At 40.6% G+C, this 27,122-nt stretch overlaps 1 protein-coding gene across 2 annotated transcripts; it reads left to right on the forward strand.

The window, feature by feature from the left end:
* Positions 1-1,604: 1,604 nt before the first annotated feature.
* Positions 1,605-26,010, forward strand: phf24 (PHD finger protein 24). 2 transcript variants are annotated; one of them, XM_070850628.1, is made up of 9 exons: positions 1,605-1,692; positions 10,543-10,970; positions 12,824-13,009; positions 17,478-17,556; positions 17,870-18,072; positions 18,986-19,152; positions 22,112-22,144; positions 23,264-23,341; positions 24,552-26,010. In XM_070850628.1, exons 2-9 carry the CDS (start codon positions 10,545-10,547, stop codon positions 24,646-24,648), a joined length of 1,269 nt encoding a protein of 422 aa, XP_070706729.1. In that variant the 5' UTR covers positions 1,605-1,692; positions 10,543-10,544; the 3' UTR covers positions 24,649-26,010. The 2 variants fall into 2 exon arrangements, with proteins under 2 accessions (XP_070706729.1, XP_070706730.1); XM_070850629.1 differs by lacking the exon at positions 22,112-22,144.
* The last annotated feature ends 1,112 nt before the right edge of the window (positions 26,011-27,122 follow it).

Genomic DNA, 27,122 nt, shown 5'->3' on the forward strand with positions numbered 1-27,122 from the left:
TATGCTATTCTCCTTGTTTTTGCGCAAACATGTCACTGTATTTAGATCACTTCCATGTGCTCATTCAGCTTATTATTGTATTTATTATTATATTATTATAGCTTAGTGTTATATCTGTGTTCCAGCTATTCGGTTTTGCTATTAATGACAGACCAAAGATTGTATTTATTGAACATGTTGAGCTAAAATTATTATAGGAAACAAAATAAATCCCCCTGTATGTTAAGTTTATACATATTTGCTAATACTGTATGAGTGCCACATAACAGTCAGTACTGAAATTATAAGCTGTTTATTTAGTTGGACTCTGGGAAATTGAGATGGCCCTTTTTAACTTTTTTGTTTTTTTGAATGTGCAAAAAATAATTGACAGATTAATTGATAAAAACAACCGTTATTTGCAGCCCTACTTATATGAAGGATGCTTATATTTAGCTTATTGCTAGCTGACTTTCTAAATGTCCAGAAAATTGTGTAAAATTCAATTACAGAATCACAGTTTGTATGTATTCCCTGAGTTGTGTATGTCTGTTGATGAAGAAGAGCTTTTTTCTTTATTTCGCCACTGTCCATTAGACTAAATGAGCTGAGGTTTATTGCCAGTGAGTGCAGGGTTTGATTTTCCTTTTTTAGTCTCATAATAAGAGTACGATACTCATTCTGGACATTTCCTGCTGCTTAAAGACAAAAACACAAGTTCAGTCATATATGATGATTTGGTGAGGGATCACCCCCCCAATTTCCACAGCAATTTATCACAGCAGATTTTTATCTATCATGCTCTCCTCTCAGCATCACAGCTGTACATTTTATCTGCACTGTGCAGATGCAGCTCTGCATGCCTAAGATGCCTCCATGCTCCACATATGCTAAATTCTGTCTCCAGGCTTCCCTTGCTGTGAAACATAACCCCCCCCCCCCCCCCCCACTCCTTCAAATGGGATTGAAAAACCTTCAAACTGCACAACCATCCTCCAAATGATCCTCTATTACGTTTTAAATTCCTGTGTGAAATAATTGGCTGCCGAGGAAGCATCTTTCCTAACGTCACTATTTTGGAAACTGCAGGGTCCTTGGTGGTCCAATCAAGACGCTCCAGGTTCAAGACTTCAGGAGCCCACAAGTCATTCAGCTTAATGCTGAATGATCGTGACTAACTCAGGGGGCTCTCGGGAGTGGGAGTGGGAGGGGGCTGCAAATATGATGGTTATAAATCCGTGGTTTAACTTCAGTGTCTGTGTGTAAGCCTGCACCAAGTGACCCCCCCATCAGCCCCCCCCTGTCTCAGCGAGCTGCGTGTTTCCTCAGATGCTGAGGGAGCAGCTCAGGGAAGAGGGTGGAGGAAAGAGAGAGAGGGGGAGACAGATACGCACGTAGAGAGAGACAGAGAGAGAGAGAGAGAGAAGGAGAGAGAGAGAGGGAGGAGGAAGATTTCAGCACCGGAGCTGTCCGCGGCTCTTGAACAAGTCTCTATCCCTGCCAAGGGGTCGAAGCTGCTTCCGACTGTAAATTTTCTCTGTGGGACGGTGAGGGGAAGGAATAACAAAGTGCTGTGCCATCCATCTCTCTGCGGGGCTGCCGACTGGCCAGGAAAGGCGCGCATACTTCATTCGAGCAAAGTCTTTGCCATGCTGGACGGCCGGGCTTGAGCCAGAGAGGATAAAGTGAGAACAGCAGCCTTTACTCTTTACGGTGAGTCCACCTGCAGCCTGCCTGGCCTTCTTTCCTACACTGCTCTTTATGATGTTACATAAGAAAAAATCAGAAACCTGCCATGCTGGGCTGGTCTAGAGTCTGATTTTTTTATTTTTTTTTTATTGTTGTGTGCTGATGCTGCAAACATGGGCTGTGACGGGACTCGTGTTGCTGGATTTAGTGGGAAGCCTCATTACCGATGCTTGCATGTGGATGCATATTTAGGTCAGCATCCACATGGGTGTGAACTACAGGAGTTCACATCGCTCTCCTCGGTGGCTTTGGCTGCTTCTGTGTCTCTTTCGTTTCACTGCAATTCACTGTAGGAAATAAATGCAGAAATATTTGCACAATAGTTGATGCATGCACATGATTGGGAGGATAACTGATAACACATCTTTCTCCGACCTTAAAGATGAAGTTGTATCAGTGGGAGATTCTGCTAAACTAATGGCATGGTTGGATGACTCTGTCCCCAGCTTCTCTGTCCACTTTCCCCAGCACTGTCCCATGGGGGAGTGCTGCTGTCCATTAAGCCCCCCATCTGTCTTTGTTTACAACCCTATTGTTGTTATATTCGAGCCCCTATAGACCCACAAACAAGCCAATTTCAGCATTAACCTTGGAGTGAGATCCTGCTTCTCAGTCTGTCACAGATCCCTGCAGCCCGAGCTGCTTCACTGCCGCCTGCTCTGTGGTTATTGTCAGACACTCTCACAACGTTTGGCTGGCACAGGCTCTCAGCCTGGCAGCGCCTGAATGCCAACGTGATGTCTCCAGCCTAACGATGCATTGAGATTTAAATTCCTCCTCCATTCAGGCACTTTTTTTTTTTTTTTTTTTAGGTCCGGCTGAATTTGAAACCCCCGTACGCATTTGTCGAGCCTTGAGCATATTATGCTTTTTGTGGGGAATGTTGTTGTGCTCAGGGTGGGAGAAGAGGCCAGAGTGAGAGTTGTTGTGTCATGCACGTAGCAGTCTCTTTCTTCCAGAAGAAATTAGAGTGACAGCGCAGACCAGGTGGAAGCAAGCAAACCACACTTAAGCTGTTGCATTGGATTTATTTGGCTTTGTGTGTCCAACTGCATGTACATTTTCGTGCTTTAAATGGCTGTTAGTGATTCCACTCACTCGCTATTACAGGGATCAGGGTGAACTCGTTAGTGTAATTAGTTCCAGGTCTTTGCTTCCCTGGTCCGTGGGTGAGATCTTCGGCTAAAGGGGGATTCATTCCCATGAAAAGGCATGCTTTGTGGTGCTTCCATTCAAAAAATGCCCCCCTCCCTCCTCTGAAACAAGGAATGAAAAGGAGGACTGGTTGGGATTCTAATCAGCACATAACAGTGACATCCAACAGCTTTGAGAGGGAAATCGTACAGTATACATGACATGCAAGTAAAGTCCGATGCAGATGAGCATCCTTTTTGTGCTTTTATGACATAAAACATACAACTACACAACAGTGTGTGCAGCCATTAAAACTGGGACTTTTTCTGATCCGTTGCGTAGTGGGGCAAAAAGATCCGAAACCCACAGATTCAAAGTGGCTGTCGTGTGAGGAGTGGTTCCGATCCTAACCTGGCCATCTGGAGCTCAAAGGGTCCCAAAGACAAACTTAAGGTGTCACAAGATGGTAAAAGGGATCAAAAACTCATTCTTGTTCTTCTTCAAAATCAAAAACTTGCACATTTTTTCTTGACTTGTCATTTTTCTTCTGAAACACTGGACACATTTAAAAAAAAAAAAAACACTCTTTAATTGAACAGCCTAAAAACATGTTATGTAGCTAATCTGTGCCGTATTCACAGTGACCTTGTGCAACATCTAAAAAACAACATCCTCCCCCATGCTATGTGGCACCTGGCCAAATGTACCCATAACGACAGCAGCCATAATTATAAGAAAATTTCAAACTGAGTGAAAAATATACTTCAGCAGATGAATTGACTGCAGTGACCAAGTGTTGTCTAGGTATATTGCTAAATAGCTGTTATATGAGCTCTTGTGAATCTCAATAACATCCCCATGGTGACTCTTGGGCAGCAGAGGACTGAATACTAATACAGACCTTAAGGTGTCCCCTGTTGGCCTCTAATACACTCCTGTTTACACGTAAATGGATCCAATTCAAACTAAAGATTCATTTCCTTCATAATACACTCAGCTCTTGACACCAGTTTATGTGACAAAAATAGATCCGCCAATATATTTTTTTCCTCATTTCCTCATCTGTCTGAGCTGCACCTCACAAAATGAAGTCAGGTGGAGGTAGGATGGAACGTCAGCTCAGTCTGTTGGATGCTATTGGGAAATCTTATAGAATATAGTGTGTTTTGCGCTGCATGGTCTGGTAGTGTTAAATTAGTGAAGTGTGGACAGGCTACAAAAGGATTTCTCAGAGGAGAAAAAAGAAAAAGGATTTGAAGTGCACTTTGGTGCCACTTCCCTCAGAAATTATCAATATTTAATTAAACCTAGATGCTCCTGAGAGTCTTATCATCCGAGAGCTCGTCACACTCAATCACTGATATCAATCAAGAGCATGCATACTGAATCTAAAAATGTTTATTAGCTTCATGTGCAAAAAGTACATAAATGCCAGAGAAATTAAATTAAAGGGTTCATTTCCATATACTCCTCCAAAAACTGCTGTATTCTCTTTAGAATATAGATGAATGGAGCAAAGTCACATGACTTAAGTCATAAGTGAGTGAATTGCTGATATACTTCATCATCTTGAGAATATTCTGTCGCAGTGCAGCTTGACAGAATAATATTTTCTCAGCCATATATGTCAGGTTCTGCCCCAAGGAGTGGCCCTGTTTTCCTTCCTTTGGTCCAGATCTTTTTTTATCCAGGGGCATTTAAATCATTCAGAGGGGTCTGGGAAGGAGAGTGGAGCAGCCGAGGCAGCTGCTCCTGCAGGAGTCTAGTGAACGTCAAGCCTGAGGGAGTTTTATCCCATCCTCCTCTGCTTGTATTGCCTTCAAATATAATATGAAGGGTGAATTTGGATGACTGCTGAGCCTTAGTGGCACCCATTTTTAATACTGTGTGCTCCTGAATGAACATTTACCATTCATCACAACTTGTGACTGACCTTTGAAGATTTTGTTGCCATTTATAGCAAATGGAAAAAAAAAAAGCCACAACCAGTCAGATGATCGAACAAGTTGGAAACAAGCACCATCTGAACCACAACCAACACCGTCTATACAATTTTATTTGGATATAAATCCATAACTGAGAGCAAAATATCAACAATAATCATCACACATCGCACAGGAAACATCTGGTGAAAGTTAATTTAGGAAGTTGACAGTTTTGGGCAGCTGATGACTCAAGTAACAATCTTAAAGATCTCTGTTTTGTAATCCAAAGAGATGCCTGTAAATGTCCCCCAACCCCTGCAAAAATCTGAATTTGATCCAATAACATTTGGGAAGTCTAGAAGAGCTGACCGATTAAATAATTTAATTGGTACACCCAAGACGCTTGTTGTCCATGGGACCAACAATGCGGAAGATCTGTGTACTTTCATGCCTGGGAAGTTGAACTTTGTTGCCATCATGCGCCTCTGAGCAACTTTAATAGGAATGAACAGAGCCCCGCCTCCAACATACATCTATGCCCTGAGGTCAGTGGTAGAGGTTAGCTGTCTGTTCCAAGCTCACATTATAACCCCTTGTACTATTTATTACTATCAAATGTGTGATAGATACAAGTGACAGTCTGGATGATAGTTTTACAGTTTGCCTTAGTTCCGTCTTACCAATAACTTTGGTGTGTTATTGTCTGTGTCCTTGTTTTTTTTTTTTGTCTCCTCAGGTATATTTTTAGCTTGGTCAGATCACAGCAATTAACTTGGTGAGTACAATGTTAGTATGACAGGTAGGAATGACGGCCAACACTACAAAAATAAGACACAATTTGTAATAACCACTTTGACTGACATCGATATATGTGTCTTCCTCAAAAAAGTATTCATGTCTTTGCTGTAGATACTCACTAGAGTGCTCTTATAGATGGAAAACAAATATGTCTGTCTCTCTTGTGAGTATGAAGTGCACGCAGGTGTTCAGCTGCACAAATGTTGCTGTCAGTCAGAGAGGAAAATGGGCTGAGCAGTTTGACAGGCTTCTGGCCACAAGCTTTTGGATCTCCGACTTGCAAGGCAACCAAGTGGCAGGTTATTCAGTGCTATCTTCTAAACTAAGGTATCAAAGCCAGACGCTGACCCATTTGTGTCAGAATCAACTTGTATATAGACAAAAAAAACCACAAGGCCCTTATTTAAAATTCATAAGTTAACCTGAAAATGACAAGGTCGTCTGTGCGCTCTGATATGTCCTCATCAGCAGCGGCTTAACTTCCAGCTCTGTTTGAAGAATGCAAACCACTGTTCCCTCTTTCCTTTTTAGATCTATGTATATATTTTTGCACTATAGTGGAGAAATTCGATTTTGACTTCGAGCTATGAGTGCTTGACTTTCAAAGGATAATGACATTTTGTGCTATTTATTTCTTGCATTGATTCGATGGAGTGTATGAAGACCTTGGGGCTTGTAATAGCACTTAGTTTATTGTCATTGTTTCTTATTTATCCCCCCTCACTGTTTATGAAGCCTGTTCACTTCGCTAGCTATTAAAGAAGAATTTCTTTATTGCTGATCGTCTCATTTAAAATGGCGCGGCCCATTTTCTGCACTGCACAGTAATTGAGGATCCAGCTGTGGTGGTCAGCATTTAACCAATACATCAACCATACCGTCATTTTAAGATTTGCCTTCAAGCATGCAAAATCTTTCAAACATGGCTTCATGTGAAAAAGGTTGCAGTTCACAAGCTGGTCCTTGCAGGCACATCTGGCATCTAAAGGCTGTCACTGTGTACTGTCTGTGCCAGCACTGCTCTGACCGAAATGGGAAGGTCACTTCAGTGGATAATTAAGTCCCTATAATAATCACTGTGCCATCCTGTATTGTTATTATCACACAACCTGTTTTTACTGTACATGTATGAGCTGTTGGCTAAGAGATTTTTGTGCGTTCAAGTAGTTCAAGCAACATCCAAGCTGGTGCTGTTTTGATTTTTTCATCATGTAAGTGGCCTGGCTCTAGGAATGTTAATGTCACGCTGATGAAGTACTTGATTGCCATGAAATCCCCCTGTGAGGTTGACATTTGTGGTTTTGAGGGAAATGTTACAATAATACAATGATAATTGGATGGCTATGAAATTTGGGGTTGCTGTCTATTTCCTACTGGCCCAGCTTTTTTTGGCTTCTTAGAGGTAAGATTCTGTATATATTTGAGAAAAAGGTTGGTTTTTTTTCAAGATGAAAACCAGAGACAGTAATTTCAGTATAATATATATGATATGTAACAAAGAGCTTCAGCAACATTCCTGGTTCAATTCCTGCCAGGGACATTTGTTGCAATTTTAAATGGGCATTATGATTAAACACCTTTTTTATTTCCATTTTTCATCCATAAAACCAATCCAAACTACCCCGCATTAAAACGATGGAGCAGGGCTTGTCAGCCTAAGCTCATCTATGCTAAACCCACTGAGCTGATTGTTATTCCTGCAGGTAGGATAACAGTCTGTCTAGTATTCCGCAGGCCGGCATATGTGTATTTTAATCATTGTATATTCTCATCATGTTGCTGTCATTTATTAGACTGCAGGAGGGTGTGAGACTGTTATCAGGAAAACTGACCTTTCAAATGAAGTGGTTGTCCTTGAGGAAGATAATCGTGTGTCCCAGTTTTTCCACAGAGCCAAAAGCCACCAAAGCCGTAAAAGCGGCATTTTTACAGTTTTTGTTAAGGCTTACTTAAGGCATTTCACCATCATCTGATAATTTTTCACTTTATGTCCAAATCCGAGCACCTCTTCCGTTCCTGTAGTGCATCATGGAACAATACAGTCGAACAACAACACTCTTGACTTTTTTTTTTTTCAGAAAGGGTATAGGCATTTTTGAGTATACTTCATGTTGTCATTTGCCAGTGTGGACATTCAACATACCCAAAACATGTTAAGTCTGAGGGGACACAGTTTATAAATCTCTGTTATGCCTCAGCTTTGACTTCCCTTTACGAAGACACCTGCCAAAATAGATATTCAGTGCAGTAATCATTTCAGTTTCATTTTGCCTCTGTTTTGTCAACATGAAAGCAAACCAAACTAGAGCAAAGAAATCAAGGAGCTTCTAATTTTCATTTGTTTTAACTGCAATGTCATTTAACTTTTTGCATATCTAGGTGTATTTTTTTCAAAATGAAAACCAGAGACAGCGCAGTCGTATCGTGTTGTATCTTCTACAGGCTTTGAAGCACGAGTCCACAACGAGCCTGAGAACATAAGGCCTGGCAGGATATTAGTCTTAGCCTAGGAGGAAGAGAGAGGGAATGACTCCCATTTCACTTCAGATAAATGCGATTGAATTTCACACAAGCACTTACGTGGAGCGTGGATGGATGGGATTGCATTTGAGAGCAAAGACACATGTCCCATAAGTACCATGTAATCAACTTGAATCCACGACAGAGGCCTTTTTTCAATAATGGAATTCACGGTCGTGTCTCACTTATGTGGAAATTAACAGTAAGTCAGTTTCTGGATCTGAATTTTTTTTTTTTTATAACTGCTGCATGGTATATCACATCTTAAAGTGCATGACTTCACTTAATGTGTGAAGAATTATGCAATCGCTTGAAAATATTTGGTACAGAGTTCTTTACAAATGCAGGAGTTGGAATCCAAAAGAGTTGTGTCTTTGGAAACTTTAAAGTGCCACTTTTTTTTCTCACAAAAATCACATCAGTCGTAGTTAAAATCAATACACAGCTTACTGCATCTATGTGCTGTGAATTGATACAGTAGTCTTCACTCTTTACTCTTTACAAACAAGAACTATAACAATAACATTGTTACATTTAAAATTAAATTGTCTTGGCATTTCATAAAAATGCTCAGCAGTCAAAAGGTGTTTGATTTAATAACGAGCACAAACTTATTGAAAACCTGCAGCGAGAGAGAAGTTAATTTTCTCCTCCAGGATGAATGAAGTTGATCGAGTCATTTCATTTGGTGAACAGTCGGACTCGAAGAGTGGAGATGTCAGATATCCACGGCTGCTTGAACTCGGGACCATTTAAAAGAAGCACACAGTTCATATGCCCACACACACAACTCTCTTGGGGTTCTCTGAACTCAAAATCTGGCCAAAATCTGAGAAACAAGTATCCATAAACCAAGAAAACTGAACCCAAAGTTATCTGCACGGCAAGATACTAGCAGGGTTAAGCGAGATGATATGCTTTTTAAATTGTGTGAACAGACCATTTAGTTTCTCAACTATGTAAAAATTTGGATTCAAAGTGTCTGTTTTAACCTAAATGCTAAAAATCCATTTGGGTTAAAGATGGTGGAAGATGGAGATACATGGTCTTTCAAACCATCTCAAATCTTAAAGATTTTTGTTTGGCCTTCTTACTGTTAAGCTTTGCATGTCTCTAATTTTGACAGGCAGTTACTTGTCTGCGTTCAGATGCGCGGTGTCCTTCATATGACGAGCTGCAGAGAGAAAGTACAGATTTCTACACTGATATTCAATTCAATTCAACTTTATTGTCTGTTCCAGGTAAAAACAGAACATTTTTCTTTTGTCACTGCTATAAAAAAAAGGTTTAAAAACCCACATTCAGACATTAAAAAACACCCCCACACATCAAAAAACACAGCACAACAGGTAAAACGAATAAAACACATAATGCACAGCATCCCTTACTCATGGAGCATTAAGAGCAACATTTGTGTGTGAAGGCAACCACTGCATTGGCCCTAAGGTCTCATTCAGTCTGTACCTGGTGTGTAATAAGATAAAAACATGCAATGTAGTTTCGTCCGTGTGTTGTGATCTGTGGGACCTACTCTCTTTATTTCCACCGTTATGTTTGCCACTTGAATTATGCAAACAAAAAGCTAATCTCAGTCAATATCCTCATCTTCACGCGGATTGAACAGTGTTAAGAAATGCTAGCAGTGAGCCATGGAGATGTGGGAGCAGGAGCAGATGGGCAGGGTTTATTTAGTAATAAGGAGAGGAGTTCAGGGACATTGTTGTTGATAGAAAGAGATTTGAAAAGGAACCAAGCTGTTCAGTGAATACGGAAAGAGGAACACACCAAGAAAGGTCCAGTGTTCAAAGAGAGTTTTCATAGGGTGATGTTCTCATCTGTGTTTGACTGCAGCTTATCCTGACCGATGTGGTCCAGTACATATCCTTTTCATGGGAGATACCACTAAAGAATATTAATTAAATCAGCTTCTTACTATAAAGAAGGTGTTAATACATGAACACTTAATTTTCTGCCAAGTTAGAGCAGGATTGATTGTGTCACGTGATAGATTTCAGTATTTGTGTGTGTTTGTCTCATTGGGTTCAAGTTGGCGGAGCTCATTTGGAAAAATCTAGTATTTCTGAATCACAGTCTGATGATAGCTGTGAGTTTGTGTGCTTACTGTCAGGGCATTGTCAATCAAATTTGATCAAACAACACCTGTATAGTCCTGATGAAGCAGATTACCTGACTTTTTTTAGGTTATTTCTTAATAGATAATTTTCTGGGATGTTTCCCTTATTTTAAATGTTATTGTTGCTTATTCAGTCATGTATATTTAACAATATATTGAAATGCTTCCAATTTAAAATCAAGTTTCCAGGGGTTTAGATCTCTGGCTAATAACTCTACTGTTGCAAGTAAGGGTTATGATAAACTGTAAATGTAAAATTCTTGTGTAACAGTCCTGTTCCTTTCTTTCTCTATCTGTCTGTAGCCATGGGAGTGCTCATGTCAAAGAAGCAGCAGGTGGAGAAGGTGCAGAAATGCAACGCTGTCGTCTCTGCCTTCCAGGCAGGCCTTAAAGACCGTCCTCCACCAACCAAACCGGCAGAAGGAGCAGAGGAGGACGGTGAAGGCCCTGCCAAACCATCAGCCACTGCTGATGAGAAGAACACCGAGGAGGCGGAGCAAGAGGACACAGACAATAGTGCGGGTCCATCGACCTCCCAGCAGGCCTCAGCTCCAGCCAGGGACGAGTGCAAGGTCAACCAGGAGGCTTGGTCGAGGTTACGTGATGGGAAAGGAGTGGAACCTGAAGATCTTGATAAGAGCCATCAGCTTACACCGCCCGCTTTTGTTCGGCCCAAAAGGGAAGCTGATGACGACCAGTCTGTAGAGGTGGAGCTGGAAAAGAAAGAGCAGGTATTGAAGTATGGCCTAAATAGAGCTGAGGCTAACGATGTGTCATTAACAATTCATGGGCAGAGTTTGATCTGAATGAGTAACATGAAAATACCCTCTACAAAACACACACTATGAACCCCCAAGTCCTGGGGTTAAAGAGATGTCTGAGAGATGTCAAAGAATCTCAATGGCAACAGCAGCGCATTATATCCTCTCCTCCCTCAAGTTAGGCATTATGATAATGCAGTCCAGCCAGGCTGTAAAGAGACCCTTAAGCTTTATCTAAACACCTTTACTGAAGGTGAGAAAGTCTGCATTTGAAGTAGTTTTCTGCAAGGCTTTTTATTTCACACTAACTGTGAGATGTGTTGATGCTGTTGTGCACGAGGACTCTTCACAGTGGGCATCTTGTGGGCGGGCTGCTTTGGCTGCCTCAGAGAGGTGACCATATCCAGGGTGACGCTGACTAACAGGGGATGGAGTTCACAGGAGCACTGACACCATCAGGTTTTCTCTTTTACAAAGAGTAAACATTGCCTGGCAACTTGCTGTACTGCTGGTGCTGTACTTGAACAAGAGGTGCAGAAACAAAACCGTCTACCTTGGGATAATAATAGATATGTATTTGGTAACTAGACCATTATTGCTTCGCCAGGCTAATGCTTTTGATGGGTGATTAGGGATGATGGGTTCATTTTGTATGGTGGTAAATTGGCTTAAATTTATTTTCCCTCTATCTGTCACATTGGAAGTTTTAAATGTCCTTAAGCATCTGCCGCTTTATTTTCTTATGCCAAGTATGGTGTACCTCAAGAGTCAATTTTGGGACCAATCTTATTCTCCTCATAGGTGCTTTCTGCCCCACAACATCAATATACATGGTGTCACTTTTCAGTTTAATGCTTATGAGACTCAGTTGTAACATTACAACAAAGAAAACAAAAATCTGCAATCTTACATTATCCTTTAAAGCACTTTTCCCATTTTATGCAAGAAATATAGAAATGTATCATAGCTATGAAAATTTTTAGTGCCTTCGAGTAAGAGGCTGAATCTTTTCCACCTTTGACACGAAATGAGCTTTACTCTAGCACTACCCTCGGGCCAAAATGTCAACTGTCCACACAAGATGCCTCACGCTTCAACTGCCAGATTGCAGGGAAAGGTGCCGAGCACAATCCAGCTCCCAACGGGATGAACCCTCTGTGTTTTATTGACTGTCTGGCCTCGCCATTGGTGCAGTCAAAAATTCATTCTCTCCATGCTTCACTATGTCATAAACCAGTTTAAGTCAGTATGTTGTGTGTTACATCCATCACATGTAGCGCTGTGTGGCATAATGAAAACTGAAGCCTGTAGCCATTTTAATTGTTCGGCTTGATTTTTAGATAAAGTACTGCATCTTGTTGAGTTGATGAATGATGAACTCCACCAGTTATAGCCCTGCCTAGATCTCATTCTGCAGGAAGCGTGTTGACCATAACTATAAGCTAAGCTGTGACTGAGGGAATTTGACATTACCTCATCTGCGGTGTGTCTACAGCAGGCCACAGTCATTTTCCATTCCTTGACAGCTGAGTTTATTCTGGCTATAAATGGAGTATACAGGCAAGTTGGACTAAGACTGAAAATGAACACATTAGATAAAGGCACAGATGTTAGTATTCATGTCAAAGGCAACTCATACTACTAATCAAACCAAAAAACATTACTATTCATGGACTGATGTCTAATCTTTCCTCCTAACCTGTTAGTCAGAGCTGTCGTGGACTGTACATGACGCAGCACTTGTGTGTGTGTGAGTTCGTAGGTCTGCCTTATTAAGATGCAAAAAAAAAAAATCTGACTGACAAGTTCTGTTTTTGCCTCAGCCACCAAGTGATGAGATGTGCGATATATGTGAGGTATGGACGGCCGACGACCTGTACCCCTGCAGGATCTGCACTCGGGTTTTCCATGATGGCTGCCTGAGGGAGCTGGGCTACCTGCGTGCTGAGGCTCTGCAGGAGATGAGAGATACAGCCCACACTGTTACAGGCTGGAGCTGCTACTATTGTGTAAGTCTACACAGCTCATCACCACCGTCACTTGCTGAAGAACAAAGATGCAGTTTTCATAAATGCAAATGCAGGTACACATGTAGGTTTCAGCGTTAACATTCGTAGCACCGGCCTGTGGGTTATCAAGGATTTATGGAGGATTATTTTAGCAAACCCCAACCTATGTTTTCCTCAGTACTCTTGATTTGACTGCTTTCACTACAGACAATGAGACGACTACGTTGCTGGGAGCATTTGTGGCCACATGTATCCAATATCAGCAGGAAACTTTATTCTACTTCACCCTGTCACTTTGTAGCATCTTCTTGAGTGCTTCCATGAAAACCTTCCGCATCACAAACAGGATAAAAGGCGAGTCGGGACATCCTAATGCTACGGAGAATGAAGTTTACTGCATCGACTCACTACAAATGCTAATGGTCCTGAACCTGCAAATTTAAAACTGGTGACTTTTCGACATAATGCTTGGTTGGTCATCAGGTTTTTATGTCACTATGTATAGAATCACAGGTGTAACTTATTTTATCAATGGCTCTGTTTCCTTTAAATGTCAGTGACAGTGAGTTAGCCACATGAATTAGCTACAGCCAGTTCTCTATTGCAGAAGGTGAACACAACTTTTGCTTGCTACATCTTGTTATTACACTGTTAATAACACAAACTATTCTTTAAACAAGTTAATACATAAAGTGAGGCAATGTTCTGGAAGGTTTTTCTCATCAGGAATTCAAGACCAGTGCCGAACCTGATGACTCTCTGATGATCACCGCCCCGTGAGAGGCCTAATGCAATCTGTTTTAATTCAGCATAAGCAGCTGAAGAGGGTTTTTGCTGGAGGACCCTTCAGAGTGGAGTAGGGGCTTCACTGTCTTTCGCAAAGCCTGAGAAGAGAGATCACTTGCCAAAGTTGCACGTAGAAGGGGATGTTTTCACACATCTTGAGAGAGGACACCGAAAGGTCCTCTTTATCTGGCTGGCTCCTTCCTTGTGTGAGAAATGGGGGTGGAGGCAGACAATTGGGCGAGGTGGTTGATTTGAATTGTGAATTCTAGCCGTCATAGCTAAAGAAAGAAGCTTTTTTTCTGTATGTGTCAGTCAGCTGTTACAAATCCCCTCTCTGTATCTGACATTTAATTCCACACAGGCACTGGAGTCTGGTGCTGGCAGATGGACTATGCTTCCTTGAAAGTGGATTTAAAGTCAGCCTTCAAAGCAGAGTTCTGCATGTATGTCTAAATGGCAGGATTCAGGATGCAGGAGGGGCTCATGAACACTTGTGACCCTTCTCTACAGCACTCACTTCCTCTTCATGCTTGCTGCTAGATTCTGCTTCAGTCATAGCTGAGGAGTCCCTGTTAAAGAGTGCATTTATATAGCAGATTTTATATATCAGCATAGCTGGATATGTAAATGACATTTACCACGATAAGCATTCATTTTGAGTCCAGTTTTGTGTCATGAATTTAAGTCCAATATTCACTCTCCTTTTAGCTCTGCACTCGTTATCTGCAAAATGTTTCTGGGAAACTAGTATGCAGGCTTATCAGAGCTTTTTCTAGAAAACATCTGCTTCTGTTGCAGCTGCAAATGAGCTTAATGACAGCTGCGTTTGCAAAACAGTGAGCCAAAAGTGACTAAAAGGCTCCGCAGACACAAGCGGAATTGCAGGGCTGGGTGCTAATTCTCTTATTCTGTGTCATAATCTGTGGTTATGTCACTAGGATCGACATCTTTCACATCACACAGTCATCTGATTCATTGTTCACATGAAACCATTGATTCTTGCTGCTTCGAGATCAATTTGAAGATTTTTTAACTTCCTGCTCTAGCCCTGGGCCTAAATGTGAGTTATTTAAAGGATACTTCTTGAACACACTATCAACACTGTCATTTTTCTAAACAGAACAGCCTCAAATAACTATTTATACAAGCTGCCAGAGCAAGATTAGAATGCGTTGTTATTATTAGACTTTCGCCCCCTCGGGCATTTTTTGCCTAAGAGAACCTATTTTCAAATGCTGTCATCAGTTTTTTTTTTATAAACTCTTAAATCACTTTTAAGGTTACTTCTCTCTGATAAAACAATATAATTATAGCATCCATAGCAGATGGCCAGTTTCACTGTTCTGCAGACAGTTGGTATTACTGAGTAATGCTTGTGGATCATAACAACGGAATATGCACGGATATGCACAGAAGTATTTTCAAGCATAGAACAAACAAAGGAACCAGTTTACCGATGACAGCAAAATCATTCTTGTTCCTCTTGTTGATTCTCATCTTACTTTTTCAATGACACACACTTAAAGATGAAATGGATTCTTTATGACTTTTTGGGGGGTATTCTAATCTAATCACAGGATTATTGAAATGCAGCCTTTTGAGCAAAGAAATGCAGGTAATAATAATAAAAAATGGAGCATCTATTTGGATCTGAGTGGTAAATACAGTAGTTCAATAGTTGTTTTTATTTTAGACATAGATGACTTGCTATTTTCAGTTTTCCTTTATTACTATCAGTTTTCAGTTGCAGTTTGGCTAGGCCTAGGCACCAATAAGATTACAGAAAAGATTACATTAAACACAAAATATACCTTTTAGAACATACACTCTGGTGTAAATAGCCACATTGGCTATTCTATCCCAGAAGCAAATAGTATTTTTGGGTACTGACTTCCAGGTGCAAATAGCAGCTGCCTAAAAAAAACAACAGTCAACCTATATGGCACATAGTTTTGGATTTGGTGCAATGGGAAGCTGAACTGGGACTGAAGGTACCAGAGTCAACCTGTGGCTGAAAATTGTCCATAATAATGACAGTGAGACATACTTAGCTCCAGGATACAAAATACATTTGAAGACATTGCTTATATATGTGCTACAGCTCAGTTTTACATATCATATTTCATTCTGAACTGTCTGTCCTTCCTTAAAATGCAACCACGTTGGGCTTTTCAACGGCCTTTGCGATGCAGAGAGCAGCCGTTAGAGGACAAGTACAAAGCAATGTGGAAAAAATCATGCAGGGTTTTCCAGTGCGACACAAACTGCTCTCTTGTGGCAGGTGTGTGGCGATTGCACTCACTCTGCTTAGACACTTCAAACTGAGAGTTCCACTCTGTTAAAATGATACATATCAAAATTTTAACAAGGACGCCGTGTCCCAGACTGTATCCCTATAGTTTTTTTGGAGTGTTGCAGACGGGACGTGAGTGTATTATCATGGTTTGGTGTTTCATTTTTAGATTTCCATTGACCTTGGAATGGCCACATGGGGTGTAGGTTAATGCTGCATTAGACAGTAATGGAGTGCAAAAATGGAGGAAAAGGAAAATCATGTGAGTTTCTTCATATGTTCCTGTTGCTATTAGGCTGATTCAAAATGGGAAAGGGTGCAAAATATAAATCAATAAGTAGCTACACATACAGTATGTGCTGCTGATCTGTAAAAGGTGCAGACAGTGGGGTAGTGAGGTGTTGGCAGTTACTGTGATCTTGATGACAGGAGGAAATGCAGGACATCATAGAGCTTGTTGGCACCCATGTTCAGCTCCCAGTGGCTGATATAATGAGGCGATGGCGCCTTGTTTGTTTGTGGGTAAATCAAACTTTTCTGCCTAGAAAAAGCTGGGGATATTTGGGGGGTTTGGTCAGGGCTAGTGTGTGGGTGAGGGCAAGTTATGTTCGAGTAGAATTTTAATCAGCTCCCTGGACTTCTCATTTTATCTAAGAAATCACCCTAAAATGCATTTCTAATAAGTGTTGGTTGATATTGACATCCATCCTTGTTATAGCCCTTTGTGATTGTGGAGTCATTTGCTGAGCTTGAGGGATGTTTTTCATCTTTTTAAGGGTGGGCAGTTGTGCATTTTAATTTAGATTTCATAATGTGGATTTTGTGAAGCCCTGACAGGTTGTAACAGTGATTAAAGACTATGTAAACCAACTGGAACTGACTTACCTCAATAATCCCATAGGGATCATTAAAGTTTAATCATGCCACTTATCTGTTAAATAATGTACAAATAATATACAAATATGAATATTCAAATCAGTGTCTCCGGTGATTTTCTTTCCCTGTGGATTTGCTAATGTCTACATCAGGCAAATGTATTTATTAGGGTGAATAGGAATCGAACAAAAACATAATACTGAGACTGGAAATATCCCTTTTCTTTCTGGCTGCCTTTTACTAATGATACAATAGTGAGATAGACCAGCAGTTCAGGTGAATCACCAGGGAAACTGAATCGTTGCACAATGTGAAATAGATTCACAATCCAATACAATACCTTATATGCTTGTGGCTAATTGCAGGAGGCCCATCTGGAGTTGACTCCATATAATTAAAGCCCACTCACTTATTAAACACCAAGTAATGTGCCACTTGACAATAGAAGACATTTTGTGAGGATCACTTTGTATTAAGTGTAATTCTCTGCTCTCATCTCATCCTCTTCTGTAGGATAATCTGAATCTGCTCCTAACAGAGGAGGAGATGTATAGCCTTTTGGAGACCTTCAAGCAGTGCAAGATCATCCCAGGTGAGTCAATAAGTCAAAGTTTGAAAATACATTTTGTTTAAGAGTGCAAGGCGGTGGTGACATTCTTCACACTCCTGAACTCTCAATCCTACATTTAGCAGAAGAAACAAATCAAGATCATGCTGCGTATGCTGTTCAGTCAGTTACTACATTTTTTGCCCTCAGCCTCGCCTTCTTCCAAATGTGTGGTTTTATTTTCTTGGGAGGTGGTCTTGCCTCTGTAGAGAATGAGTCACCATAAGTTAATTATATCTGGAAGACTGCTCTGAGACTAATCAGGTCTGATGTGATGAATTGTTCCTTGCCGCTGTAGAGTCATGCCTGGTGTCAGATGAGCTGCTGCAGTACCGCCACTTTGCATCCAAGCAGCAGTTTGATAAGGACCTGACTGATGAGCAAGAGGAGGAAGTCCTCGCCCAGTTTGCAGCGCTGGATCCTGAGAAAAAGGGTCTCATTGAGTGGTCGGACTTCCTGTACTTTGAGTCTCTGGTAGTGTTGAGGAAGTTTCGCACAGAGGTGAAGTAAAAGACAACTGTTTTGGTTATTGTTGGTGGTTACACAAAATAACCCTAGGTCCAAGCTAAGCCTCACTGTTGCTGTTAGGCTCATTAAGTATTAGAAGTAAAAACAAACACCTGTGTCATAGATGTCACTTATACTGTCCAGATACTGAAAGTAAATCCAGAAATGTTGCTTTATGTTCTGTGCTTCTGTGAAACTGTGTTCATATTATTTTATTCACTTTGTGATATAGATCAACTGGATTTGAGCCAAAGTAAAGCTCTTCACGTTCTTTTAATTTACTGCAGCATAGATCAGCAATTGCAGTGACCAGTAGACCACATAATGTGTAGATTTGCTTGACGTTGCTACACTATAACTTCTTAGTGCAGAACTCTAACTGCAGCTTTACAAACTGAGAACAGGTATGTTGTTGGCTGTTGGTGTTCGATTGTCTCACAAAGACACTCCCCCTGGTCAGCCAAAATACTTTGTAATCAGCCTTGTAGAGAATGCAGGAACATGGGTGAAACAATACATTATGTTGAGGTTAGTTTGATAAAAAGGCTCGGGGGCAAATGCTAATGGCCTGCATCTACCTGCCTGAATTACTCATTTGTATTGTCACTTGATCACCGTGCAATAGTTTAAATATTGTGCTGTGATTTTGGCTTGGGAGATTAAATTTGCAATTTGTGGACTGTGCGTGGGGGAGAACGTTGTAAAGCAGTGGTAGCAGATTATTTCAGACAGTGCTAATGTGATTGACAATGATTAAGCCCAAACTAAATCAGCTCTAAAAATACCTTTCCTAGGCCCTTGAATTACATCAATCAAAAGCATATATGGGGAACAGAATTGTTATGAGTGCTTTAAAGGAGTTGATCGAGGTTAGCTAATCTCAAACACTGGTTTTTATTTTTCCTAGAACTCACTGGTGCGTCTTTTGACTGCCAAGGAGAGAGACAAAGCACGGTCAGTGTTCCTGGGTCTGGGCCTGGATAAGGACAGCGTGATCACGAGAGCAGAATGCCGCCAGGCCCAGCAATCCTGGTTCCACAAGCTCAACAAAGACTCACAGTCCTGCAATGTGAGGTGAGTATATCAAAGACGAGCCAGTAAATCAATCAGTCAGTTCTATGCCAAGAAGTAGTTAAATTCAAACCTAGAACATTAGTTTGAATACTTTTAGAAAACGCAAATAGTTCATGTCTAGACTAGAGGTAAAATGTGCACGTCTATGTACAAGTCTGGCAGGATCACAGAGAATCAGGATCTCATCTGTATGCAAACTGCAGTGGGATGAGGGAAAAAAGGTTTGACTGCATGGAGAATAGAGACAGTGAGAAAGCTGTGTTCTTTTATCCATTCATATACATTCTGTGGCCGGCAAAATCCATAGTAACAGTGTCCATTTTTGTTGCTTTGCAGTTGACACTGCTTTACATGCGTAATATGTCAAATGAGAAAATCAGTTCATACAGTTTCCTCTGTTTCCAGCTCTATACATTTCTGTCAGGGTGCAAACCCACAAGTAGTGCTGGATCTAGATCTAGATTCTAGATCTACCTCATTTGGTTAAAATGCCTTGTTTAAAAGTTTGCTGCTGACACAACTTAATTGTGTTTTACAGGTCAAGTAAAAATCAGTCAATTGTTGTTCACTTTAAGTGACCTGCTGTCTCTTGCCATTATCTCGCTTGGCTCAAAGCCACCAAACTCCGCTGACAAAAACAACAATTTTACCTCACAGAACACGGGAGTTGCTAGTCTAGTTTTTGCCACTCATGTTCATTCGGATCCGAACTAGCTCTATAAAATATCAAAGTCACAAAATAACACAAACAAATTAATCGATCAAGGCAGCAGAAGACAAGCAAAGCAAAGATTACATTACAGCTGCTCATTACAAATGACCAATTACAAAAATGTTTGTACCTGCCAGTAATTTTGAACCCAAAATATGTACAAAAAAAAAAAAAGGGTCCACGTTTAAAGATACCAGGCTTATACTCTAATTTTGGACTTTACAGAACAACACAAACACAACTCAAAACTCTAAATGACAACGTTGTTCCTTAACTTGTGTGTGCGTTAGCAAACAGCTGTTTCCTGACAAGTTTTGTCATATCAATTCCACAAAATGTTTCTGTTGACTCCAAGTGGCCATAAGAAGAGTTATTGCAGCTTTCATTATCGAATTGCTCAGATGGGATGTTAACGACTCTGCATCCTGTTTATTTTATGAAACTACACTGCCAAATTCCCTTTAAGGAGAAAGACCTTAAATCACAGCCTGAACTAATTACCTAATTGTTTTTCAGTAATGTGCTGACCTCCGATGAAGAGGGTAATGTGTGCTGTGAGACATCCATACAGTAGCTTTAGTAATTTCCCCGCAATAAAGGTAAATCTCATCTACATCTAAATGAATTAGAAAAGGAACTTGAAATCCCGTAAGGTTTCAGGGTTCAGTTGTTACAGCTTTGATGGAAGGAAAATCAAAGTTAATACTGGCATACCACTGCACCATTTGTTGATTTAATCATTTGTATCTGCATTGCTTCAAGGACAATGAAATGGAAGATAATATTCATGAAGATAAGTTATTGAAAATAAATGCAAAAAATCCACATTAAGTTGGACTCCCTCTCATTACATTGACACTGAAAGTGCATGGCTGGACAATGTGCACTATAACAAGTCTGGCTTAACAATGTTGTTTCTCTGCAGAGGAGCTTTCAGCTGAAATAGATCGCTGCTGAATCAAAGGCATTGTTTTTGACTGACACATTGGCCGGAGCCAAATGCAGTGAACACCCCAAATGCAACATTGATAAGGAAATAGCAAAGGGACTTGATGAGCAATAAAACTTTTCTCAAATATAATGATAATGCTTTTTCTCAAGTCAAACATATTTAACTCAAATTTATATAAATCACATCAAAATAAGTCAAAATTGTCATTTCCTCCTCTCATATTAATATCAAGGCAATAAGATATAATGTGTTTCATTCAATCATGTATTCTGTGCTGCTAGTCATGTCATTAGCGGGCACTTATTGCCTGTCAGTTTGTAGCTGAATATGACTGAATTCCACCTATTAATACATGTCATGTAATAGATGGATGAAGCTGCTTGCTTTTGCTTGGAACTCACTTATACCGTGTGTTTTGAAGACTGTCGAGGCAGACTCAGCACAGAGCTGTTTGGGCTCTGTTTGGCTGAGATCAATGAAGGCTTGGTGCCGGGAATGGCCACAGGGTATAGACGCAACAACCATTACAACAACCCTGCAACAAATGCTACCTTTTGTGAAGCTTTCATAATGGATCAAAAAGGAGACAAAATATTAAATGTATTTCACAACAGAACGCAATCAGGTGCAACTCCGACGCAATATACAGCCTTGAAAATGACTTAGCCTGAACAAAAATCAGACATCATAACCTTCAAAAAAGCATTCTTAACTCGATGATTATTGTGCTGGATTGCATTGTAGAGCTGTTGTTTTCACGGTGTGCATGTCCTGTGGTCTATACTTGATGATTAATATTGCTTATGGCAGAAAATGCACTAAGGAATCACACACAGTATTCATATAATATAGAATATTTTATAAATATGTTTATACATCACTGCTCCTGATCAGTTTGACGCTTACAAACTGACTTGATCAGAGTAATAGTGAAGGGAAAAAAGCCCTGATTGACTCTGATGAGTTTACCTGTGTTTGCACTCACTGTGTGTTTGTGTGACATTGAGTGTGTGTGTGTGTGTGTGTGTGTGTGTGTCAGTGGTTGAAAGAAGTAACTAAATGTAGGGAAGTAAATGATCTCTTTCCCCTTTGGAATACAGTGGAGTACACGTATGAAATAGTAGTACATTACATTGGAAAGAACAATACAGTATTTTCCACCACTGGGGGGGTGTGTGTACTGTGTGTGTCTACGTGTGCATGCATTTGCTACTGCTTATAACCTCTTGTGCTGTCAATTCTATGCTGTACCATTCCAACCCTCTCACCTATTCAACATATGGCATTCCCCACAGACTCATGGGACTCTGCTCTCCTATGAATTGTGGGTGAGTGTGACTCAGCACTGCATGGCTTGCCTCCTTTTCATTACTTCAACACCCTCGAGCACTCTGCAATCATAAAGTATCCTCAGACAACCTCTCGATTTAGATTTCATTCGTAATTTAACCCTTGTTCTTAAAAAAAAAAGGAAAAAAAAAAAGGCTTGGAGTGGAGCCTCTTAACTCCAAACTGTAAGTCTTTCCAAACATACAGCAATCAAACAGGCATGCATCCTTGAATCACGTTTAATGAGCACAATGAGAGCCCTTCATATGATTAGGTCTTCTTATGCTGAAGTATGAATAAAATTCAGACTGGCCTCTAATTACAGGGATCAACAGAAAGAGGTTTGTTCTCTTTAGGGGAGCTTTGCTTTAACAGCCTCACTTATTAATGTAAGAGGACACCGTGGACCAAAAGGGTGTGAGAGCGCACATCTGGTCCACACGCATGCAACCTCATTCGCTCGTTAAAAAGCAAATATCAAATGCGTCACAAAACTCTGCTCCCTTTCATCACTGGATTATAGACATTACCGAGCTGCCGTGTGAGACTGAAGAGGAGTTTTTCAAGGAGCCATCAGTCAGAAAGTTCATCAGAAGAGATTCTGTGTGACTCCAAAACTTGTGACTCACATGTGTGGAAGACAGTCATTGGGGTTTCTACTGAAATATAAGGCAACATTGTCTTGCTCCATATATTTATATAACATATTGGATTTGGCAGCATAAAGAGAATCCAGCCAAAAAAAGAACGGGATAATGTGTAGTGCTATTTAGTGATACATGTATTGCACTCTCTATACATTATGTCTTACAAACAGTGTCTCTTACGTCAGAAGATGATGGGTTTACATGTGAGGTGCCACTCCAGTGATGGTGGCCTAGTTTTATGTGAAAGTAGGGATTACAGATGTGGATGAGAAAATGTCTTCATTTCTCAGTAAAATCATCATGAATGCTTGGGATGGTGAATTACTTTAGGGATGCATTTTCCTTTTCTATAGATTCCCTAATTTTTCCCTTTTTTTCAGCGCAAGGAAATGTCTTGTCCTTTCGTTGACCATTGTTGTAGTTTACTGTCTAACTCTTAACTGTCTGTGTGTTACTCTTTGTCCTTTACAGTATAAGTCATGTTGGCCCCATATGCGAGAGCAGTCCTGCCAGCTCTGGCAGTGAAAGGAGCAAGACTGATGAAAACAGGTTTGTCCTCTTATATTTTTAGTGAGTGTGTGGGGACAAAATTATCAGAAAAACCGTAGAACATAACGGCTGCACGATAACGAGAAGAGAGCCTCTCACAGGCTCTTGCCTCTAACAGGCTTTATCAGTGAAATTTACATAAACTTGTTCAGCCTGTAAGAATAAGCCTAGAGCTTTCCCACTGGACCAGGACCCTGCAGTGGCCCCCGCTATTCAAAGACAGTATTTAATGGGCAGCAAGAGTGGGATTTATTTTGAGGTAAACATTGAAACCTAGAAGACTGCAGTGCGGATGGTGACAACTCTCCTTCAGGCTTCACTTCCCCTGAAAATCACCTCAAATTCACCGTCTAACTGTCACCAGATAATGAAGACAAGCCCTCTTTGACACATCATGGCATTTGAGACTTTTCCCACGCTGCATTACAAAATTTCGCAATAATTGCAGCTAATGCACAAGCACTTCAGGCAGCGACTACAGGGAACCACCATTTCAAAGAGAGCTACACAAGAGTCTTATCAAGTTGAATACTAATTGGCAAAACATGCTTAAACAGAGGTCTGACAAACACAGTTTTTTTTAAATGAATTTCCAAAGCAGCATGAGACAAATTACAGCAGAGCACGAGCCAGGCACTTAATATAATCAAATAATTTGAACTGCATCGTTACTGTATTGTATTGTAAAATGGTTAATGCTGTGTGGGATAATTCCTTCCCATCTACATATCTGGTTATAATGAGACACTTTTTCACTTGGACACTTTTCATCTTTTAAGAAATAGTTCAATGTGCCACACTATACTAAGTTTTTATGGGACCTGGATGGCACTTGTAGGGCTGACTCAAAGGAGACTGCAGTGCCCATCTTCATCACAATCATCATCAAAAGAATCATGACAAAGGTTTTCAGGGCAACACTGGAGCTCTTTCACGCAGAGGCTTTGGCCACAGAGGCAATGCTTGTTAGTAGATTAAATCCATTGCTTGCGAGATTTGTTGGCAGTACGAAAAAGCCTTGTCATCATTGTCCCATATTTCTTGTGTTTAGTGATCCCAACCTTACACACAGTTTGCAGTCTTATCCACACCATTGATTTTAGTCTCACACTGGAGTGAAATTATTGCAAAGACTGATTTTTGACTAATAGACAAGAAAAATGCATACAACCTCATTCGCTTGTTAATCAATGAGTCTTTTTTCCAACAGGCCAGTGACCTGGGCAGACTTTTTAAAGGAGAGTGCCATCTATGTTTTGGCTGCGCGGCCCAATAGTTCTGCCATGCACATCCGTCTGCCTCTATAGTCCAGGATCCTCCACTGCACCCCAGCAGAGAGAGGGAGAGGGGTAGAGGGTGTACCCTATAATCTACAGATGGGATGACACGACGACACGAGGAAGGCAACTGAGCGAACTGGATGAAGCACGGAGAGACAGCAGATCAAGCCATAGACAGAATCTCTCCTCCTCTGCGCCACCTCACACCCACAACACTGACAACACACACACACTGACTGACAAGTCAAGTGACAGCAGCTGTCACAGGTCTCAACTAAGAAAAAACCTGACGGCTTCCAACAAATGAGAGAGATAGGATGAGGGAAAGACAGCCACCCACTCACGACTAGTCAGTCAGTCAGTGGTTTTTCTGAAACTTTTAAGTGCAGAGATCATGCACACAATCAGACAAGCTCCTAGGATGATGACACTCTGCATTAAATGACAAATACTACACTCTACAGCCCTCCAGGTACATAACACACCTCTCAATGCGGGTACATTTGTGTGACAGGCTGTTACTCTTTCAAGTGTTCATCCCTTTGAGCCTCATCATGTCCTAATAATAGTCCCATGCTACTGTAATGGGATTGTGTTATTCACCATCAAAAATGTTAATCACACTACACAGCGGCACATGCAAATTCATTATTATTTGACAAGTCAGTATACTTCTGGGAGGAGATTAACCCTGCAGCTGCCATCAGAACATATACCAAACAGGAATGAAAGCTATCCGCATACACTATATTATATGAGAACTGCTATTCATACCAGTATAAATTATTATTATGCATTAAATCTCTGTATTTATTCCTGTATTCTCTGATATACCCTCTGTTTTCCCCATTCTCAACCAAGAATCTATGTTCTTCTGAAGTACTAACTGTGAAAAAGGATGTGAAGTGAACGTTAATGAAAGCTAACCCAGTAATTGACATGTATATACAGCCATATAGTGCATTTTGTTCATGTTGTGCTCAGAGCTGCACTTTGACTAGGTGGAAACATCTGCCCTCCTGTTCTAGCGTCATTATTTGCACTGTGAGAATGAGATGCAGTCGGACTACTTTGTGACATAATCACTGTAACGATATACTGACAGACGATGGGAGATGTTGTGCAAACACTTGTCTTTTGTTAATATGCAGAAGCACTGTTTAAGGATTGTTATGGAAAAAGTGGTGGGAACTCTGTAATCCTACAGGTTACACAGCAATTTAAATGCACATTAAACTGCCCATAGAATCACTGGACATATGCTGTAACAAGTAGAACTTCGTGTAGTGTTTATGCCATGTTATGAAGGGTCTATGCCAGAACCTTTTAGTGAATAATTATGGTTATGACATGAATCTTGATTGTCTGAGGGATATGTTGCAGTGCTGAAATAAATGCATGGCATTTACTCTCATTGAGAATCTTGAGTTTGTGTCCTTTCTGAACACCAACAAAAAACATTCACCATGGGGATTTACGAAATGGTTGAAATCAGTACCACGACATTAATACGAATATTTTTCCAATAACAATACATAACAAAATATGGTAAATGTATGGAAAATTACAATATAACATAGCCTAATCCAAATGATGTTCAATTCCATAATGTAATCACTCATTTAGACAACATCATTTTGGAAAATTATATCACAATACGATCATGTCATCATTATGTGTTTTCAGTGAAACATAAATGAACTGAATTTTTACCAACAGCAGGGTATTTCCATACATATGGTTGATCAAACCATCTATAACTCTGAGGGGTGGGGATTTGCCAATTGGAGCGGCAGTGGCATAGCACTGAATGTACACTTGCCAAAAATTCACCCAGTTATCAGCATTTTGATTACCCTCTGCCCACAATTCAAAGTGGCTGGAGCCGAAAGCATACAATAAGACTCTTGCCTCATCAAGTGTGATTGCACAGACGATGCATTATTCAGGCGGCAAAGGCGGCGAATCTTACCAACCAAATCTCAAACATTTTGAGGAGCATATAGAGTCTGCTTAAGCTTGCAATAAGAGGGCTGAACCCTGGCTCTCAGAGTATTATGTCTACTCGACCTTTCACCTGCATATTAAGATTAAGATGAAAAGAATTGTCCCTCATACCACCAAGCGGTCACCTTCTCACCAAGGGGTTTGCAAGGGAGGGTTGGACAGACACTGCGGCTTGCACTGTGCTTTTCCTAGAAGGCTTGTCAAGCTCCAAAAAGTAAGATTAGTCAAAATAGAGGAGGCGAACATATTTGTAGCAGTCAGACAGTGTAGCTAAAAGCCTCGAAGCCCCAAAGCTTATCTTACTTTTTTATCTGTCAGTAAAACAAAGAGCAAAAACAGCAGTCCAGCACAAGCGTCTTCCCAAATGTTTTGCTGAGGGTCAAACTGTAAGACTGGGAGAGAGAAAAAAGATAAAAACAGTGGAAAGAGAGAGAAAGACTCACAGAGATAAAGCAGGAAATAAAGACAAAGGACACAAAGAATAAAAGAGCGTG

The sequence above is a fragment of the Pempheris klunzingeri genome, chromosome 19 (assembly GCF_042242105.1).
Source record: "Pempheris klunzingeri isolate RE-2024b chromosome 19, fPemKlu1.hap1, whole genome shotgun sequence".
Lineage (NCBI taxonomy): Eukaryota > Metazoa > Chordata > Actinopteri > Acropomatiformes > Pempheridae > Pempheris > Pempheris klunzingeri.